The sequence below is a fragment of the Triturus cristatus genome, chromosome 11 (genome assembly GCF_964204655.1).
Source record: "Triturus cristatus chromosome 11, aTriCri1.1, whole genome shotgun sequence".
NCBI classification, from domain to species: Eukaryota; Metazoa; Chordata; class Amphibia; order Caudata; family Salamandridae; genus Triturus; species Triturus cristatus.
In genome coordinates, this window is record NC_140594.1 from 989,270,493 (window position 1) to 989,284,292 (window position 13,800).

The 13,800-nt window shown below is 49.3% G+C and overlaps 1 protein-coding gene across 6 annotated transcripts in view; it reads right to left on the reverse strand.

The window, feature by feature from the left end:
• Positions 1–13,800, reverse strand: part of HLTF (helicase like transcription factor) — a 397,768-nt gene that overhangs the window by 55,053 nt on the left and 328,915 nt on the right. For all 6 annotated transcript variants that reach the window (XM_085635054.1, XM_085635052.1, XM_085635053.1 and 3 more), the window contains one exon: positions 8,870–8,982. In XM_085635054.1, coding sequence (XP_085491180.1) covers positions 8,870–8,982 — 113 coding nt within the window. The remainder of the gene's footprint in view (positions 1–8,869; positions 8,983–13,800) is intronic.

Genomic DNA, 13,800 nt, shown 5'->3' on the forward strand with positions numbered 1-13,800 from the left:
TAGGGTGCCTTCAGGGACGCCTCTAGGTCTGGGTGCAGGATGTCCAAGAGTGGATACTGAGTGAGGTAGCCCTAATCAATTTTTTTGCAAGGGCACCCCTGAGGCAGCCACTGGAGGTGGCTGGGGCAGCATCAACAGACCAAAGGGGCGGTGTGAGAAATGAGTTACTGGTTGACTGGGGTGTGATCCCATGTCAAGCAGCAACCACAATTTTTGCCAAGTTAAGGCACAAGCAAACCCCAAATTAACCTGTGCTGAACTCCCTCATAGCTTGGCACAGAGCAGTCATGCTTACTTTAGAGGCAATGAGTTAAGTATCGGTGCAACACGTCAAACAGTAAAACACGACAAAAAAACCCACACCAAGTTAGAAAAATAGAGCAGATTTTAATAAATAAAACAAGACCAAAATGAAATACATACAATCAATAGAACCAGAGTTACGAATTTCTAAAGAATAAACAGCAAAATAGCACCTAAAAGCACAAAGTGACAACAACGGCTATCTGGTCGCAATAGACCGGGTCCAAGTCAAAAGTTATGGAAGTAGGTGTCCTGCAAATTCAATGCTACCATCCAGTCTCCCAAGTCCAGGTCAGACAGAACATGAGCATCTTCAACTTCTCTTTTTAGAGGAAATAGTTGAGGGCTCTGAGGTCAAGGATAGGAGAATGCCGTTGTCCTTCTTTGGAACCAGAAAATAACGGGAATAGCAACCACAGCCTATTTCTGGCCTGGAAACCCTCTCTATCGCTCCCTTGGCCAAGACAGTTTTGAATTCCTCAGAAAGTAAGACAAGGTGATCCTCTGTCAGCCTATCGTAAGTTGGAGGCATGAAAGGAGGTGTAGTCTTGAAGGGGATGGAGTAGCCCCTTCTAAATATTTGCAGATCCCACCTGTCCACAGTGATATCCCAACAGTGGTGGAGGTGATGGTGTATCCTGCTACCAACTGGACGTCCATGATCTGGGAGGATCAGACTAGGAAGGTTTTGAAGCAGAAGGAAAGGGTTTGTGGCTTGACCTGCATTTTGGTCTCCCGACCCACGGGGTGGGGGTGAACCATGCCCACTGCCACGCAGGGATTGGGAAGCTTGCACGGTCCTCTGGCTGAGATACGACTGGTGTGGTTGGAAGACCCTTCTGTAACCATGAAAGTCGGACGCAGGCCGGTATGACACAGAGGCCCAAGGACTTGGCCGTAGGTGCGACTCCTTGAAGCGCTCTAGCGCCGTGTCCTCCCTGTCCCCGATGACAGCCATCAAAGGGCATGTCCATGAGATTTGCTTGGACATCCCCTGAAAAGCCAGATGCTCTCAGCCAGGTGTGGCACCTAAAGGCCACTGTCGAGGAAAACGCTCTGCCCAGCGAGTCTGTCATGTCTAGACCACACCATATAGCAAACCTTGCTGCATCTCTCCCATTTTTAACTGATTGGGAGAGGACAGCTCCAGGACTTGTGTCAGCAGCTGAGCAACCTTTTGCCACAGTAACTGGGAGTAACAGCCCAAGAGGCATGCAGTGTTTACTGACTGCAATGCGAAGCTGGTGGCAGGGAAGATCTTCTTACCAAAGCTGACCAGCCTTTTGGAATCCCAATCTGGGGGTACGAAAGGGAACACGGCACAGGAAGTAGAGGCTTGGACCAACATGCTCTTGGGGGATGGGTGGTTGGAGAGGAAAGCTGGGTCACCCGGTGCAGGGCGATGGTGGCGGGCGATAGTTCTGTTCACAGGAGCCCCTGTGCTGGGCTTGGATCAGGTGCCCAGTAGAACGTCTGTTAAGGCCTTGTTAAATGCCAGCAAGGGTTCTGAGGTGGACACACCAGGCTCCAGGACCTCTGGAAAGACATTGGTCTTGACCACCACCGTAAGATGCTGCAGGTCCAAGACCTCTGCAGCCCTACGCACCACCATTGCAAATTAATCAATCAAGGGGGGAGGGGTGCTGCTGCTACTGGTCGAAAAGCCAGGTCTTGAGTTGTCTCCTGAAGGTCAGTAGGTCTTCGGTTTGAAGCCCCCTCCTTCGTAGCCAGGTTAGGAGACAGCATGCCAGACTCTGGGGAGGTGTCTAAACCGCTGGCATCACCCAGATCCTTGTACCATTTCTTCATTTGAAAGTGGGATTTCTAAGGGATACTGCTGTTGCTCTAAATCCTCTTCCAATCCTAGCCCTATAGAATAAAACAGCTTCGTCAGTACCGGTCTCGGCGTTCTAGACGCCCAGCCAGCTCCCTGTTGTCCGGTATCAGGATGGGGGAGGCACCGCCGGTGGGTGCAGGCGATGCCGAGGGTCTTGGTGTCGGACGCGGCATCAGGGAAAGTCAGGGTGGTACGACCGGCACTGGATCCAGTAACAGATCCATGAGGAGTCCTGGACTACGGAGCTGATGGAGCAGAACCCATATGGGCTCCTTCTGGTGATCCTACGGGGCTCAAATGAGCGCCAGCAGGCCGCTCAAATATGGCGCACATGGCGTCATAAAAGGTCTTCAACTGGGCAGGGGGTCGACCCCGTAAAGGGAGAGAAACGCGGAGATGAACCAGTCACCCACTATGCGGAGCGGGGCCCCGAACACGAGACTTCTCCATCTCGTCAGGGGACGGACGGGGCGAAGTTGAAGCATGCTTCAACTTCTTATATTTCTTGTGGTGCTTCTTACCTGACCTCGACGACTTTGAGTGAGAGGAGGAAGACTTGGATCTCCCGGAGTGGTGCTCGGACCTCCCTCTCTACGGAGATCAGGAGCAGGAACAAGCACTTCCGGGAGCCGCCGGGCCGCTAGCAGCCTTAGGGACCGCTCCCTCAAAGTTTTCGGCGCATTGGCCCGGCAGTCGGAGCAAACACAGATCAGTTGGAGGTCTGTAACTGACATGGCACGGTAACAGACACTGCAAGGTTTGAACCCTGAGGTTTTCTTACTTGACGCACAAGTTACTTACTTGTGTAACGATTTATCTATAAGAGACAATAGTTAGTGATCGATTCCTTACCTTAGAACATCCACAGGTGTCAGACTGGATCCGGAAAGTTTTCGTCAGCAGTACCCCTGCGCATCGGTAGGCATCGTCGTACGGCTCCGCGTACGTCTTCAGTCCGGTGCCACAAGAATGACTTGGGCCCGGTCTCGCCTGATCTTCTTTAGCACTCTGGGCAGAAGTGGTATAGGCGGAAAGGCGTACAACAGACCGCAACTCCACTCGTGACGAAAAGCGTCGCCTAGCGATTGCCGCCTTGGAATCTCCAACGTGCAGAACTGCTGACATTGCGCGTTCTCTTGGGTGGCGAATAGATCTAACCAAGGTTCTCCCCACAGTTGAAAGAGACCTTGCACCACTTCCGAGTGAAGACGCCATTCGTGATCCAACATGCACCATCGGCTGATTTTGTCGGCACTGACGTTCAGTGAACCTGCCAGGTGATGAGCCACCAAGGAAATGCCTTGACGTTCCAGCCACGTCCAGAGACGTAGAGCCTCCTGACAGAGTCCACGACCCCACCCCATCTTGCTTGTTGCAGTACCACATGGCAGGGGTGTTGTCTTTGAACACCTGCACTACTCTCCTCTTGACAGAGGGAAGGAATGCTTTCAGTGCAAGTAGGATCGCCCTAAGCTCCAAAAGGTTGATATGGAGCTTGGACTCCACCAGAGACCAGAGTCCTCTGATCTCCGCCTCTCCCATGTAGCCGCCCCATCCCAAGAGGGACGTGTCCGTCACTTCTGTGTGCTCCGGTTGGGGAAGGGAGAGGGATCTGCCGCTGACCCAACGCTGGTTCGTGAGCCACCACTGCAAATCCTGTGCAGTGCCCTCTGAGATCTGGACGTAGTCGGACAGGTTCCCCCGATGCTGTGTCCACTGGAACTTCAGGTTCCACTGCAGAGCCCGCATATGCCATCTGGCATGATCGATTAGCAGGATGCAGGAGGCCATGAGGCCCAGCAGCCTCAGTGTCTTCCTGACCGAAAACCAAGACCAGGGCTGAAAGATCAGAATCATAGCCCGAATGTCCCAGACTTGCTTTTCGGGAGGATAAACCCTAAACTGAGCTGTATCCAGAACTGCTCCAATGAAGAGGAGCTTCTGAGAGGGAATCAGGTGCAACTTCAGCACGTTGATGGAAAACCCCAGCAAATGCAGGAGGTCGGCCGTAGTCTGGAGGTTGGAGATGACTGCCTGGGGCGAGCCTGCTTTCAACAGCCAGTCGTTGAGATAGGGGAAGACTGAAACCCCTGATCTGCGCAGATGAGCTGCGACCCCCGCCATCACTTTCGTGAATACCCGAGGGGCGCTGGTAAGGCCAAAAGGGAGCACGGTGAACTGAAAGTGCTTGTGGCCCACCGTGAACCGTAGGTAACGCCGGTAGGCTGGCAGGATGGGAATATGAAAATAAGCATCCTGCAAGTCCAACGCTACCAGCCAGTCTTGCGGCTCTAGCGCAGACAGGACCTGAGCTAGCGTGAGCATCTTGAACTTCTCCTTCTGGAGGAAGCGATTGACGTTCCGGAGGTCCAAGATAGGGCGCAGACCTTTGTCTTTCTTTGGGACCAAGAAGTGGTGGGAGTAACAACCACGACCTACTTCTGGCGTCGGAACGCACTCGATGGCCCCCTTGGCCAAGAGGGCCGTAACTTCCTGCTGGAGAAGTGCCAAGTGTTCCCCCGACATGCGATGGTACTGAGGAGGCATGGCTGGAGTGGTAGGTTCGAAGGGGAGGGAGTAGCCCCTGCGGACTATTTGCAGAACCCACCTGTCCAAGGTTATGGAGCGCCAGTGGGGAAGGTGACGGCGAATCCTGCCACCGACTGGCGTCAGGTGGGCCTGAAACACCGGACTAGGAAGGTTTAGAGGCGGCGGCGGAAAGGGAGGTGGTGGACTGACCCGTCTGCTGTCCCCGGGATCCACCACGGCAGGTCCCACGTCCGCGGCTGCACTGAGACTGTGGCTGCGCAGACATGCGGGTCTGAAAAGAACACGCCTGGGCGCCCCGACCTTGGCCTCGAAAGGACCGAAAAGCAGACCCCGAGGGAGTACGCGTGGTGGCAAGACCCAAAGACTGGGCCGTAGCCCGAGAGTCCATAAAACTTTCCAGGGTGCTATCCGCCTTATCACCAAAGAGGCGTGTACCGTCAAAGGGCATGTCCTACAGGGTGTTCTGGACATCCCAAGAGAAGCCAGTAGTGCGGAGCCAAGCATAACGAGGGAGCGCCACAGTTGTGGAAAGTGCCCTACCGAGAGAATCGACCGTGTCAAGCCCACAACGAATAGTACATTTCGCAGCATCTCTCCCCTCGGTAATGGCTTCGGAGAGAACCGCCCGTGCCTCCACAGGGCACTGAAGTAGCACCTGTGCCTCAGTGTCCCACACAGAATGGGAATAGCGGCCTAGCAGGCACGCAGTATTCACCGCCCGCAACCCAGAGCTGGTAGATGTGAAAATCTTTTCCCCAAATTGTTCCAGTTTCCTAGATTCCTTGTCCGGAGGAGCGGAAGGGAACGCACTCGGCGAGGCAGAAGCCTGGACAACCAGACTCTCAGGCGTCGGGTGTTGTGTGTGAAAGCTGGGGTCGCCCGGCGCCGGGCAATGGTGGCACGCCACCCCCTTGTCCACAGGGACTCCTGTGTTAGGTTTAATCCAGGTGCCCAACAGGATATCAGTAAGCGCTTCATTGAAGGGCAGTAACGGCTCCGCAGAGGAGGATTGCGGCTGCAGGACCTCAGTCAGGAGATTGGTCCCGACAGAAGGGAGCTCGAGGTTAAGAGCCTTATCTGCCCGACGCAAAACCACTGAAAAAAGTCCCAACCTCCTCCATTGCCACGGTAGGTGACAGAGTGAAAGCGCGCGGAGAGAAATCCAGATCCACTGGACCCTCCACATCGCCTTCCCATTTAGGCTCATCCTCGCACTGAGCTGCAAGAGGGTCCTCAGACCCCTCCCAGTATTCCCCTTCGTCCACCGGTTGCTGAAGGGGCCGGTAAGGATGAGGTGCCCTGGGAAACGGGATAAACTCCCCTCCAAGAAATGGAATGGGAGGGTAAGAAACCAGTCCCTGGTCGGCGCCATCCGGCGTCAGCGGCAGCACCGCACCCGGTGCCGGATCCAGGGCTGGCGCCAAGGCCGGAGTCGGCGCCTGGCGCCTGGCCCCAGGCCGGAGCCGAGGCCGGCGCTGCCGTAGGGTATGGTGCTGGCGTAGCCGGGGCCAGAGGCGGCGGCAAGGAGGCAAACCCTTCCGACGGATCCGCAGGGCCCGAAGGCGCTCGGGAAGGACCCAGCGGGGCAAACAAATGGCGTAAGGCCGACATAAAGGCCTGCTCCTTGTCCGAAGTCGCGTGCAGCCCCGGAAAGGGAGGGTAGGCCGCAGGCAACGACAAAGGCTCCAACGGAGCCGCGGGGGAGTCACCGCCTGCCCCATTCACTGTGTCCCGCGAGAGTTGAGGGGTAGAAGAAGAGCGACACCGCTTTTCGACTTTTTATGGCGCCGAGACTTACCTGTCCCAGATGCCGAGGGCTCTGCGACCGGTCCCTTGACCTCCCACGGGATCAGGACCTTGATCGGCGCAGAACCGATTGCCGGACCTCCAACAACTTTCGGGAACGCTCCCGCAAAGCTTTCGGCATCATGGGCTAGCAATCGGGGCACGCCTCGGGGTCATGGGCGTGCCCTAAGCAGAAGAGACACACGTCTTGTTGCGGCGGCAGGCCCTACAGGACTTAAACCCAGGCATCTCTATTGCACCAGGAGTCAATACACGACAAAAGAAGTCAAAATCAAGTCAAAATTTTAACTAGGGGTACCGCTCTCTCGCAGATCTGCGCTGCTGCACGGAAAAAGAAAAAACGGACGTCAGCGCTCGTGGGCGCGTCTAAGTAGCTCCCACGACGACATCCCGGCGGCTACGACGCCAGCGACGTATGCAAAGCCGTATGACGACGCCTACCGACGCGCAGGGGTACTGCAGACGAAAACTTTCCGGATCCAGTCTGACGCCTGGGGATATTCTAAGGTAAGGAATCTATCACTAACGTGTCTCTTTCAGATATCGTAAACACCAAGACGTAGACAATAAGTAAAAAAAAAGTGTGTCAAAAAGTGACAGGGGGGTAGCTTTCTTAGACGGATGTGCACTGGCTGGCCGGGAAAGAAATTAACTGACATCAGCAAGCATGGGAGTGGCGCCTATATAGACAATGCGGAGATCATGACGACGAACTTGGTGCCTACGACATCAGGCAGACTGGACCAGGATCTTCCGGATCCAGACTGACGCATGGAAGTTCTAAGGTAAGGAATCTGAGATAGATGTTTTTATCAGATAAAGTAGGTTTGGGCCTCGCAACAGGTTTACTTTGCCAGGTCGAAATGGCAATTTAAAGCTGCACACACAGGCTCTGTAATGGAAAGCCTGAGAATGTTTGAAGGGCCACTTATGTAGGTGACACAATCAATGCTGCAGACCCATTAGTAAAATGTAATTATAGGCCCTGGGCACATGTAGTGCCTCTTTACTAGGGACGCACAAGTAAATTAAAAATGCTAGTTGGCTATAAGCCAATCTAACATGATTTAAAGTGACAGTACAAGCACTTCAGCACTGGGTAGCAGTGGCAATATGTGCAGAGTCCTAAAGCCAACAAAAATGAATTCAGCAAAAAGTGGAAGGCAAAATTTTTGGGAATTACCCTGGGGAAAGGGCCTAGTCCAACAGGTGGTAGAAGTGTGGATCTCATGGATGGAACATGTTAAGTGCATCAATCTGGACGCTTTGCTCATGCTTCAGTAATTTATAGCCAGTCACAGGCAATAGTGTTTCCTAATTTCAATTGGGCTATCTCCATAAGGAAGAACTTCCTCTTTGTAAAACTTACCCGTTGGAAGAGACAAACAAAACATCTGGAACTGCAGAAAGGTATTCTGGCTCATTCCGCAATACTAATCAGCATCAACTACATCGCAAACAAGACCGTTGTACAGGAGACACAGGTTTGTTAACTGAACCTCAAGAATTCCACTTCAGTGCTAAATAATATTCAAGAGGTTAATCTGCAAAGAAGGTTGAGAAACCGGAAATACTCTTGTGTACAAGTTTCAGTCAATGAAAAAAAGAAAAATTATGAAAATTTATATATGAGAACTCTGGAATGTTGAGCGCTCCACTGAAGACAATGGAGTAGCGCTGTCTTATAAACACTGGTATAAGGCTTCTGCTCCAACATTTCAATGTTTGTCTTTATGTTTCACCGTTTTTGATTTGGAACATTCTGCCCTTAGTTGGTGGAATGATCTAATAACCTAATAGAACATTGGAATGTTGGGAGCTCCATTGAAAACAATAGAGTGCTATGGGCTCCTAATGGCGGTAGCAGCCCGGAGCTTCAACATATTCCAATGTCTGTTCACAGCTGTTGCAGTGAATGCAAGGCCTCACAGAGCCCAAGGAGATTTCAGTCCCCTCAGACTCTGTAAGGCCTTTGTTTAACTATTTAAAACATTCTGTCCTCTAGGGGCAGAATGTTCTAATAGCCTCAGAGTCCTCCATAGCAGGCTCTATCGGCCATTAAAGGCCCGCTCCCTTGTTAAAGGTCCTAATCTTTGGCTAGGGCCTCTAACAATGGCGCAGGCCTTTAATGGCCAGTAGAGACCGCTACAGTGGGCTCGAAGGCTATAACAACTCTTCTGCCTCGTGCCATAATGAGTGTAAAAAGGCCTCTCCCTCATTATAGGTCCGAGCCGGTTTCAGGGAATTTAACAACTAGTATAGCCCTCGGCAGTGGGCTATAAGGCTAAATTATGCCACACAAAAAAATGTTGAGACTTTAAAATAAGCTACACAATCTCGTGCAACTAATCACTGATACAAAGGCCAACCTACCTGAGAGGCGTTTCTATCAGAGAGAGGAACGAGGTGAACTGAGAAACAATGATAGACTTGGTTTTCGGGTCCTTCTTCCTTATGTTTATCAGTGCATGCATAAGAGCATCAACCTGTGGAAAAAAATATAAGGAGACTGACACATATCCTTTTGTCAATTCTAATCAAGAACCCTACATTTTTCTATAGTGCTTTGTTATGTTCTGTTGTGAAGACCAAGCTCCTTCATCAATGTGCCATACTTAATTACACAAAAGCTGCACAATGTTATCGGGATAATAAACCAGTGATGGTGAAGTAATGGTGGAGTGGAATCATTATTGCTTAGGAAGGTCTGGAAAAGGTATGACTGATTAAGTGAGCTCTAATAAGAGCACATTAGAGTGAGCAATGTGGCAATGAATAGCAATGTTAGGAGGTGGCTCCAGTGTTTGGGGCATTAAGCTAAATGTCTTTGTTGTGAAGACTTTTTACAGTATGAAACATGAAATGAATTATTCCCTACATATTTTATTTATCACATCAACTTCTAATTGAAGCAGGGAGAACGGTGCATTAATATTTTGTAAACGCTCTTTCTGTGTATGTAGTACAACGTGCAGGCGCTTTTTGGGGTTAAAACAGCATTCATTCGAATCTGGTACATGAAAAAGTTACTAGACTGTCCCTACAGTTCTCAAGTGCTGGATTATTTCACACATTCACTTTTTGAATAATTCTACATCATCAGAATTAGAATGCTCAATATCTAAATAACGTGCCAGCATTTAAAACAAATTTAATACATAAGCCAGTGCAGCTCACTGGAAAATCATTCATCTGATGCAAATGAGATCAACAGGTTTAAGCCCTGCTGCAGACACCATCTTCAGATTCTCAAACGGAAGTAGAAGCATACAATAATCTTCAGGGTCTAAATCATCTGAACCTTCAAAGTATCAAATTGTCATAAAAACAGGGGCAAAAGTAAATCATCTGCTAAAAGGCAACATAGTGGAGGGTCTTCTTGCCTAGGGTATCAACTAACCAACGCCCTTAACCTTAGGAGGAAATTCATAGGAAGAGAAAGCTACCCTCTCGTACTTTGAAGCATTAAAAGTTAGGATCTTGAGGTCTAGATAGCACAGTTGCGGGCCCACTCTGGGGTAGCAAGGATCACATTTTCTTTGCACAGGCAAATCTTCTTGATCATTTTCTGCTGCAGGGGTTAGAATGGACAAGGATAGTGAAGGTTGAATGACCATTGGAGAGGCAGGCCATGTCCCACTGATTTTCCAAGGTTAAAAGATCTGCAGTCTCCTGAAAGAGATGCAAGATATGGTTGACAAAAAACAACCTGCTAAGGATATCTGTTGTTGTGTCCACTTTCCTTGCTAGATTAGCTACTGACAAAATAATGTCTCTGTTTATGGCACAATGCCAGAGTTCCAATTCATCCTCGCAAAGTGGTGGTAACCCCACTCCTCCATTGATTATTTAGGTAGGACATGGCAGTCTTAGTATCAGCCAAGATCTGCACTTGCCCGCCCTTCGGATGGCGGTATAAAAATTTCTGGCAGTGTTACACAGGAAGGTTTTTAACCTGGTGGGGACCACAAAGCCTGAGTACAAGGTCACTGAGGTGGGCTCCCTTGACCTCCAGAGAGGCATCCATTTCCAACTACATGTCTGGCCAAAGTGGCCGAAAAGATTTGCCTTTCAAAAGAGAACTTCCACTTCAGCAGGTCTTGATTGAAAAGAAGAAGGACCAGGATAATGTCCTTCTGACTGCTCTAAAACTGGTCCCACAAAGGGACATCATCCATTGATGGCATCTCATGCACAGCAACACGTGAGGTACAAGAAAAATACAAGAGGCCATTAACCCTGAAAATGTCAAAATCAATCTTGATTGAGCAAACCGGTTTTCCAATTTTTAAACCATTGCTTGATGACTGAAACTCTGTTCCGAACAGCATCTATGAACTAGATCTGCTGGATTACAGCAATGAATTATTTACTCTAATATAAAGAAAAATAAGACTTGTGCAAATGGAGGATTGTATGGTCCCACAACAATACTCTGGTTCCTGTCTAAAAGTGTTTTTGCTGGTCCTGCAGTTCCTATCTACAAAACTGGTGGGCATATGGTGCTGATGGTGAAACCACGGGGAAGAAGAAACCAAGCCTGGCATTCTAGCTGCCACCCTACATTCTTAAAAAAAATATCTTGGAATATACCTTTCCTGTTGCCAAACAAGTATTGCAGAACAGCACATCCAGGAGTGCGACAGAACATCATCTAAAAAGACTCTGGTCCACATACACTCATAATATCGTAGGGCATTCAAACATGCAACAACATCTACTGTCTCCACGTCAGTCTACACTGCCTGCTTTCCAGCATTCGGCCTACCCTTGTGTAACTCTTTTTAACGTTTTCTCATTTTGTCTGATGAACTGGAACCTGGTAATGAAGTGAGATCACAAAGAGCATGTGTGCACTTTGCCACGAGGCAAGTGACTTCAGATTCCCCAGTGCAAGAATGTCAGAGGCCAGGAGCTATTAGCTCATTGCGTCCAATTTTCTGACTTCCTATTATGGCGGGAAGGAGTTGGCATGAACTGTGTTCTGCCTACACATGGAAACCAAGACTTGTACCAAAGAGCTCCTCAGAATAAGAAGAGTCAAGAGGTGAGATGGATCGGAGGGAGCATCACAAACAATCCTGTATATCTTTTCATACTGTTGGGACAGTCCTCTTTGAACAGGTTAGTGAAGGATTAGTTAACTGGAAGGATCTCTTCAGACACTTGTTTACCCCCGAGTATTTAAGCGACCAGTGAGTATTTTCACTGTTCCGTGGGAGGTGGTTTGGCTAACATTTCCAATACCTTTCTTATCAAAGGCATTTTCAGTCTTTCAGAGTTACAAATTTATACAGCCATCCCACACTAGCTCACTGAAGCTTTTCCAAAAATCTGTGTTTCTCTGATGTAAGATGGTAGACTGTTCACAAAAGGACAGAGAAATATGTCCACATATATGGACACTTTCTCCGGAGCCAAGCTAATGCCTGGGATTATTGCAAAAGGAATAGTTGATGGACAGAATGCTGCACAATGTCAACCATTCACTCCAGCACAGAGATCTGGACCTATATCCATCGTTTTCTTTGCTCTCCGTGCCATTCTAGTTCAGACCCAGCCATATGCAAATCAGGCTTGACCCTGTTCCCTATGGGAACAGTCCAGCCCGATCTGGCAGTCCTACCTGGATTGGAAACAAGCATCCACGGACCAGCTTTGGGGCATCACCCCTCATCAGCCAGGGTAGCTTGACTCCAGTGCCATGGAGAGCACAGGACCCACGTCAGGGCATACCGGTCTCACTTGGGGTGACAAATGCAAAAAGAACAAATGATGGACAGAATGCTGCAGAATGTAAAACATTCACCCCAGTGCAGAGATCTGGGGCCTAAATCCATTGTTTTATTGTTCCCCATGACATTCCAGTTTCAGCCCAGCCATATGCAAATCAGTCTTGACCCTGTTCCCTATGGGAACAGTCCAGTCCGAACTGGCAGGCCAGGTTCTTCCTGGTATGGAAGAAAACTCAGCACCAAACAATCATAAATAGAACAGATTACAAATATAATCTAAATAATAAATACATGAAACAAGTGCAAAACACTATATACCAAAATCTCTGTTCTAACTAATTATTTTTGGTTTAAACAGGAATTTCTCAGTACTTTCCAGAAGTCCTGAAAACCAGGGACAGGCTGAGCTGCTGATTCCAAAGCATTGCACCAGATACCAAGATTACTTACACACACATGTAGAAATGGGGCTTTGCAACTGAAATCGCCGTGATCTAGAGGTGGGAAAACACACCAGGGTTTTAAAACTGCCCTCACGCATGTGCGGTGGGTTCAAGCAACGCTGCACGCATCGGTCACGATGTGAGAGTGTGATGTCTTCGCCTGAGAGTAGGATCCAAAAACTACCTTTTGTGTGAAGTATGGTTACCGATAAAAGTGTTGTGATGGACACCCAACCCTGCTGCTGCTGCATGCAGGGTAGGGTCTAAATACACACAATGGCCATTACTTAATATGTACATTAACAACAGATGTATTAATTGTGTTAGCCGGCTGAAACATGTCGACCGTTTGAAGAGTGGAGAGGTAGGGGGTTCATCACAGCCCACCATACCATCATCCACTGGTCCATAATTGACCTTTTACTCTGATCAGGGAATCCAGCATTAAAGTACACATTTGGAGTTCCTGTGGTCAGTTTTTAAATTGTTTCTCTGTACCTTTTTCACTAGATCCCGCACTGTTTCTTTATTTGTTGTATTGTCTTCCCCTCCCTTTTGCTCCACCTCCAGCGTTGGTCTGCGCGAGGTGTGTTAGCAGCCCTATGATGAAGCATGACACAGATTTCTGTGGGTGAGGGCAGTTTTAATCTCCTGGTGTGTTTTCTCACCTCTAGATCACAGCGATTTCAGTTGCAAAGCCCCATTTCTACATGTGTATGTAAGTGATTATAGGAGGTCGAAGTGGGGCGTTTCCCTCCTACACCTTAACTTTCGTGTGTGTTGACCAAGATATACTTGACAGTAAGTCAAACTTCTGCATTGAGGGGCAATTAATTTGGGGTCAGGTGAGGAATTCAAGAACCCCCACACACGTTAAAGGGCAAGAGGAGGTTTTAGGACCAGCGTGGGTGAACTCCCCACTTAAATTATGAAAACACAGAGAACCCACGGGTTCAACAAAAGCAGTCAAGAGAAAAGTGTAAGCCACAATAACCAACAACAGACAGTACAGTGAGAGTATTCCTTTTAAAGGACAACTCCCCTCACACACCCGGAGGTGTCATGATTCATCATAGGGGTTCCTCCTCTTGTTGGGACCTAGTCACGGCACGGGCTACAACCTCCT